The 7,764-nt window shown below is 38.5% G+C and overlaps 1 protein-coding gene across 1 annotated transcript in view; it reads right to left on the bottom strand.

Annotated features, from left to right (window-relative positions):
- The window catches only part of FBXW7 (F-box and WD repeat domain containing 7), a 93,554-nt gene that overhangs the window by 14,176 nt on the left and 71,614 nt on the right, over positions 1-7,764 (bottom strand). The window contains exon 6 of the mRNA XM_081924235.1: positions 1,142-1,448. Within this exon, the coding sequence (XP_081780361.1) occupies positions 1,142-1,448 (307 nt within the window). The remainder of the gene's footprint in view (positions 1-1,141; positions 1,449-7,764) is intronic.

Below are 7,764 nucleotides of genomic sequence, written 5' to 3' on the forward strand. Positions count from 1 at the left end.
CAGCTGTTACATCTCAAAACTCCATTTTATTCAAAGATTATCAATCATATATTCGTTTCATTTTCAAGTCTTGCATAGTTCATGTTTTCTTGAGATCAGCAGACTGTTTCTTGCTGCTTATGTCTGCTAAGCTAACCCAGATTTAGTGTAGCATCTCATACTACTTATTTAATTATTTCCTTTGGGCACCTGGATTCAGAATTTTATGCCACTGACACTAATTATTTTTTTTAAAGTCTCTTAAGTGCTTTTAAGCACTGTTTCTGCCAAAGGTTTTGTATATCCCAATGATTCTGTGATCTCTTTCATTCATTCATATTACAAAGATAGTCTTAGGTTCTGTGTTATCCTCTCTATCTTTACCCTCTGGTGCATCTCATTACTAGCTTGAAACTCTGGCTGCTGGAACATGTTGATATACATCCACCTCTTGGAGTCTCTTTGTTCTCTAGCCATTTGATCTCACAATCCTAGCAATAAGTACCAACATCCTTTTTTTTATGTACAGAGAAAGCTGCTCCAATTTCATCCACTTGGTCAGCCTTTAACACAACAGCCAGGTTTCACATCTGGAGAGTCTTTCTTAAACTTATATTTTCTCCAGGGATAAACAACAACAAGCAAGAGCTTATTTTTGTAAGTTGCCTTGAAGTAGTTTCACAAAAGTATATGGTAGAAAGGCATTGAATTTAATTAACACTGGCTTTCTGATTTGTTTAGGCACCTTTGAAAATTCTTACCTAACCAGATTGTGCAATTGATAAGAAACCACTAAAATAACCACTTCTTGCTTTCCTTCAAGGGATTATTGGCTAAGAACACAAAAAAACTGCCAAATAGAAGTTTTGCTTGCACTTGGTAGGCTTCACCTTCTGAGTTTTTTGAACCCACTATTTCTATTGGATTTAAAACAATTCTGCTTCCTAACCTTTACAGTTAATTAATTTATGCAAAGTATAGTTAATTTAGCCTGCAACTGACACATATATGGATTTTTATTGCTGGTGAAGATACACGTACCACATAGACCAAGCACAATGTACAAAACATGTTGAATTGTTTTTCCATAAAGGACGTTGAAAAATCTTATTTTTTAAAAAACCAACTTTAATGATTGAATTAATAGTTTAATGAACTTTACCCTCCTCTCTGCACTTCTCTCTCCACAGAAGATTGTCTTCTGCCAGAATTCTCCAGTATCGACATGTCTGTGCTGCCTGCAGCAGGTCCTTGGGTTCCAGGAATGAAAGCACATACAGAGCCAACTTAAAAGAAGAAGGAAAAAAGAAGCAGAGATTAAACTCATTCAGGCTGTTGTACTTCAGGGAATGTATTGTGTCTTGTATATTCATATAGCCAAAGATTAACATAAGCACAGTGGATGCATTAGTAGAACAGACTGCTAAAATCAGAGAAGCCAAGACAGAAGGATGATCTATTAAGACATACTAGTGGGGTCATAAATACCACGTGAATATGGGACAGAATTGATAATTTAGTTTAACGCAATGGCTTTGGAAAATAAAGTTTTCCGAGAAAGGCAAGCAAAACAGTAACTGCATAATACTTGTTTAACCTGTGTGACAAGGGTGTACCAGCATTCTCTGTAGCTGGATATATGAAGCAAGTGATCAAAGGTACATGGTCCAGTTACAGGAAAAAAGAGCAGGAAAAAATTGAAGACTTCAAGAAAATGGAAAGACTGTCCCTACTTCAGCAGTCTAACATGAACAGAGAGATAAATGAAGTTGGCAGTGTTGGACCAGACTGAGGTCTCAATGTATTTCCTATGGATTTTAAAGTTTAAAGCAGCAGGGTGGTAGTCTGATTTGGGAGTAGGTGTTTAACTGCACATCCTCCACTGCTCCACAGTGGTGGAAAGGGGTTAAGCACTTCCCCCTCTCGAATGTCTCTTGCAATCCCCTTTGCTAAGACTTAGAAAAATGTGTGTGCTGAGGTGGAGGAAGAAATGAGAGAATCACCTTTCACTTGTTTTGCTGCCTGCTGGCCACAAGGTACAGTCAGCAGGTAGCTGCCTGAGAAACTCTGAAAATGTGGAGGTGGGGGGGGGGAAATGTGGGAATCTCCCATTGCTGCTGCATTTGTTTTGCTGCCTGCTGGTATATGAAGAAGGCAGCTGCTTGAGAGGGGTCTCTGCCGAATATGGGGGTGGGTGGAGGATACGGCAACCCTTTCTTGTTTTCTGCTGCATGCCCTACAGCAAGGACTGTTCTGAAGTTGTTGGGCAGAGGGGAGCCCAGGGCAGAGGCATCATAAGGACAACCTTGTTCCTGGCTGACATCAAGCAGACACCTCTCTTGTACTCTTTCTACAGTGCCTGCTTAAAGCATATTTGTTTAGGCAAGTCTATCCAAACATATAGAAGTTGGAATGCTTTAATCTTTTACTGTTTATTTTAATTCTTTTTAAATGTTTTGAATTGTTTTTAGCTGTTTTAATTGATAATTTTAATATTTCTTGTAAACTGCTTAGAATCAAATGGTATAGAAATTTTGTTAAACAAACGCAAATTAGATACATAAAATCAGTTTCAAATCCAATAATATTATATTGTTAATCTTAATTATTCTATAAACTAAAGAAATTAAGGCAGCTTGAATACAGACAGTACAAACTGGATACATACATAAAAAGGCAAGACAGAGTGGTGATCATTACATAGAATGGTCACTTTCCCATTGTCTCTCCCCCCGCCCGCCCGCCCGCCCCAAATCTATTAACTGGCTAGCATCCTCTTTCGCAGTATTTCTTTGGAAATGTTCATCATGGCAACACTGTTTTCTTTTGTGTTTCGGTGGAGGCAAACTTAAAAATGAGAGTGCATTGTTTTTGAGCAGTTTTTCATACTGCAGTTTAAAAGTAACGTTTGATATCAAAGAATGGTGTACAGTCAAACCTTGGTTCCTAAACAGCTCTATTTTGGAATGTTTTGGCTCCCGAATGCTAAAAACACGGAAGTGTTCTGGTTTTCAAATGTTTTTCAGAAGCCGAATGTCCAACACTGCTTCCGCTTGAGCACAGGAAGCTCCTGCAGCCAAACAGAAGTAATGCCTCAGTTGTCGAACATTTCAGAAGCTGAACGGGCTTCCGGAACAGATTATGTTCGACAACCGGTTTGGCTGTATTTAACAGACAGCTAAAGGGATGGATAGGAGTAATAAAAAAGGTAGGAGCGTGATATAAAAAACCACACAATTATTTCACAAGTCTCAATTTATGAGTGGTGTACAAGAGATTTATAATCTAACACATGTTAGGGAAAAAATGGGAAGTGGAAAGAGACACAATAAAAGGGAAAGATTAAATGATGTTTAAAGGTCTTAGGCGGGGGGGCACCTACCACATGGGTAGGTGGTAGATGTTAAAAGTAGTCATACAATCCCAGCCTTTAGGATATCAGAACCATTGCAATAGCTGATACTGTTCCTCAAATGGCCTAATATTTCCCCGCAGTTTAAATCTAATGCCTTTGTGTGCCCTGAGGCTTCTAATATGCATAGTCACATGGTACATCTGCTCCTCCTGTGGTTGATAAAATCAAGGCTTCCTTTGTAAACACATGACAGCCACTCTTCCCATGGGGGGATTTTAAACAGACTCTTTATCTTAGGAATAAAGGGCTTTATATACCTAAACATTTGTTTGATAACTAAAATCAACAACTGAGGAGCTAGACAATTGTGAAAGAGAGAGAAAATGTCAAAAAAGGCAAAAGATTTATACAATCTAAAGAGAAACCAGAGTATAAAAGAAAAATGTCACGGCAAAAACAAACACAAAAACCCAACAACCACGGGGTGCAAACAGCAATTCTTCTCTAGCTAAGAAATGATAAATAATTTAAATTACTGGTTTTCTATCTTATTTCACTGCATTTTTCATGAAAGAAGTGTAACAATTCATAAAATAAATGGTACTCCTAGGTGATTATTATTATTTTTTTGAAAGACCGCTCAAAAAACTAAGACTAGGGGGCAATGATTTCAGAAGGAGTGTAGATGGGTCAGAAATCAAGTTCTGAAATTTTACCTGGGCCGATTACATACAGACCCAAAGATTCTCAAATTTTGGATGAGACTGGGCATACTCAGGAAGCATCCATCACCAGTCAGGTGCATGGAGATTCTAGTGTCCAAGGTCTCCTTGGCCAAAAGACAATTAAAAGCTGCCACTGTGATCTGGAGGGCTTGTAAAGGACACTTCTGAGCATACTTATGAACACGCAAGCCTTAAGAAAGAAGTGTACAAGACCTCTGCTGCTGCCAGCTACTCATTGCCTGCTTTTCACAATAAAAAAAATTGCTTAGGAAAAGAGTGTTGGCGGCTGAGTTCTCCTAGGCTTAAACCTCCAAAGCTCTCTCAGGCTGCCCTCATAAGTACACTTACTTATCCAGAAGTAGATCCCACTAAACACAGTGGCACTTACTTTGCATAAAATGCAAAGAGGAAAGTACCCTGAGCTCAGAAATGACACTGAGCTAATTACAAGGTGAGCTGGGAGCAGGGGGAGAGAAAAACAGAAAATAGAACTAGCACAAAGAAACCGCAAGCAAGTCAAGATTTCTGGGTTCTTGCAATCAACGTATGTATAAGGTAAGTAGCTACAGCAGAAACAGTACCCATAGAAAGAAACAATGTTGGACAGAAGTTAAGAAAGATCTAGACATATGGTCCAGGCTGAAACTTTCCTTGTTAGGCCGAATTGCTGTTATCAAGATGAATGTATTGCCAAGAATGTTGTTTTTATTTCAGACGCTGCAGATTCTAGACAAAATGGACTGTTTCAAGAAGTGGCAGAAAGACATATCTAAATTTGTCTGGCAGGGCAAAAAGCCCAGAATTAAATTTAAGATTTTAACTGATGCAAAAGATAGAGGGGGCTTCGCCCTGCCAGACTTAAGACTTTATTATGAATCAGCAGCTTTTTGCTGGTTGAAGCAATGGCTACTTCTTGAAGACACAGACATTCTTGATCTGGAAGGATATGATAATAGTTTTGGTTGGCATGCATATCTGTGGTATGACAAGGTAAAGATTTACAAAAGTTTTAAAAACCATATTGTCAGGAAAGCATTGTACAATGTTTGGAATAGATATAAGGATTTATTGGAAAGTAAAACCCCTAGGTGGTTGTCACCAATGGAAGCGAAAGCAGTGAAAAAAATCAACATGGACTCTAATTGGCCTAAGTATTGTGAAATCTTAGAATATGATGGCGAGAAACTGAAGCTACAAAGTTTTGAGAAGCTAAAGCATAAAGTTCGAGATTGGTTACACTACCGTCAGATAAATGAGATGTTTAAGCAGGACAGGAAACTGGGTTTTCAGAAGGAGAGGTCAAAGTTAGAAACAGAATTGTTAGAATCCAATACTAAAAATCTATCTAAAATGTATAATTTGCTGCTGAAATGGAATACACAGGATGAAACAGTGAAATCAGCTATGATTAAATGGGCACAGGATATTGGTCATGACATTATGTTTGACGACTGTGAACAGTTATGGACCACCGGTATTAAATTTACGGCATGTAATGCCTTGAAAGAGAATATAATGAAAATGATCTATAGGTGGTACATGACCCCAGTCAAACTTGCAAAGATCTACCATCTGCCCAATAACAAATGTTGGAAATGTAATGAGGCTGAAGGTACCTTTTATCACCTTTGGTGGACTTGCCCAAAGATTAAAGCCTACTGGGAAATGATCTATAATGAAATCAAGAAAGTCCTTAAGTGGACATTTGTAAAGAAACCGGAGGCTTTTCTCTTAGGCATGGTCGGCCAATTGGTACCAAAGAAGGATAAGACATTTTTTATGTATGCAACCACAGCAGCAAGAATCCTGTTGGCAAAGTATTGGAAGATGCAAGAATTACCTACTCTGGAAGAATGGCAATCGAAGGTGATGGAATATATGGGACTGGCAGAGATGACCGGCAGAATCCGTGACCAGAGGAAAGAGACAGTGGAAGAGGACTGGGGGAAATTTAAAATATATTTAAAAAATTATTGTAAAATTGTGGACTGATAAGATGACAAGGGGTAAGAAACAAAGAACTACAGCTGTAAATCTTAAACTACAAGAAAATGTAAAAGGGACTTGATTAAATACTGACTGACGAGTTGCTCGAAAAATGGCAAAATAAGGATGTGGCGAAGGGAAGGCATGGGGAAGTCAAATTTTTGTTGTATGTCATTGATGTTTGTGTTTTGTTTTGTATTGTCTTTAATATGTGTAAAAACTAATAAAAATATTATAAAAAAAGAAAGAAACAATGTAAAAAACTATTATGTTTCACAAACTGATAGCTCAGTTAGTTAGAGCATGGTGCTGACAACGCCCAAGTTGCAGGTTCAGTCCCCATAAGGGACAGCTGCATATTCCTGCATTGCAGGGGGCTAGACTAGATGATCCTTCCAATTATGATTCTATGAAAACTACTGTCGTGCTGCTATGAGAATGTGAGGATTTTAAGGAAATAGACAATATTACTATTACAGTTTATTACGCATTAAACATTGTTTAAAACAGTTTAAATTACAGGAATAAGGTGGGTCCTAAAATATTCACATATACTGTATTACATTGTACTTTAAAAAATGGAAACCATCAAACAAAACCGGGGGGGGGGGGGAGAGAATTCTGCCACGAAAAGCTGCGCAAAATGCAGTGGATTTAATAAGCATGAGGGGATGCCAGTCATGCCGGGAAAGAACTCTTAGTGATTCTTCTCAACTCCTTTCCAGTCATATAGCATGTGATTAGAAAGCCTGTTCCTTGTTTAAGAGTCCCTTGTGCGCAGAACCACATTAGCATTTTATGTTTGGCACTTCTGCACAAACAAATGTTTGCTCAGACATCAATAGCCATGCCAAGCCACAAGCAGCACATAGCCTCTGGAGCTTTTCTTGGATTGAGAAGGACAAGCCTGTAGATTTCTTGTCTGGATAAAATGGTGTACAAAGCCATGCAGAAGAAAAACCAGTTGTATAACCCTGCGGTTTATTCTCAAGTCTCCAGTCAGCTTTGTGGGGGAATCAAGAAATCAGCTGCTGCTCCCGTCGTGTATTAAGAGTGGTCCAATGATGTAACCAACCAGGCAAATCAAACTAACAGGAGAGAACGATCATATTCCCCCCCCATCGCCTGCCACACATCTGGCTCTTTCGTCTCATAGGGATGGCAGCACTTCCCCAGTATCCCTAATTTTATTTATCAAGGTGGTGCACAGCAAAATCACAGTAGTATCATAAAACTTTAAAATCTAAAACTTTTTAAAATACAGAACAAATGGCCAACAATGAATTCTTAATTGTATAGTCTACCCAAACCAATGTAATGTTACCTCTTGCACTGAAAAGGATATTTCAACTTTTTCCCCTGATTAGAAACACACACCTTAATTGTATGATATACCGTATTTTTCGCTCTATAACACGCACCCTACCATAACATGCACATAGTTTTTAGAGGAGGAAAATCTGTAGGCATGCCGCCCGTAGGCATTCCCTCCATAACACGCACAGACATTTCCCCTTACTTTTTAGGAGGAAAAAAGTGAGTGTTATGGTGCAAAAAATACGGTAAAATATAAACATATCTCCCACCCCCTGGCAACCTGGTCTCTTTGCTGCAGCCATAACAATGCCATTCAAAAGGTTATTTTAGCCAAACACTCTGTTAGAGAATTTAAGGCAAGTGTTTTCACTCTAATACTTTATTTAGAAAACTAGTATGAAT

Source organism: Podarcis melisellensis, assembly GCF_964234715.1.
Source record: "Podarcis melisellensis genome assembly, chromosome: 9".
Classification (NCBI taxonomy): domain Eukaryota; kingdom Metazoa; phylum Chordata; class Lepidosauria; order Squamata; family Lacertidae; genus Podarcis; species Podarcis melisellensis.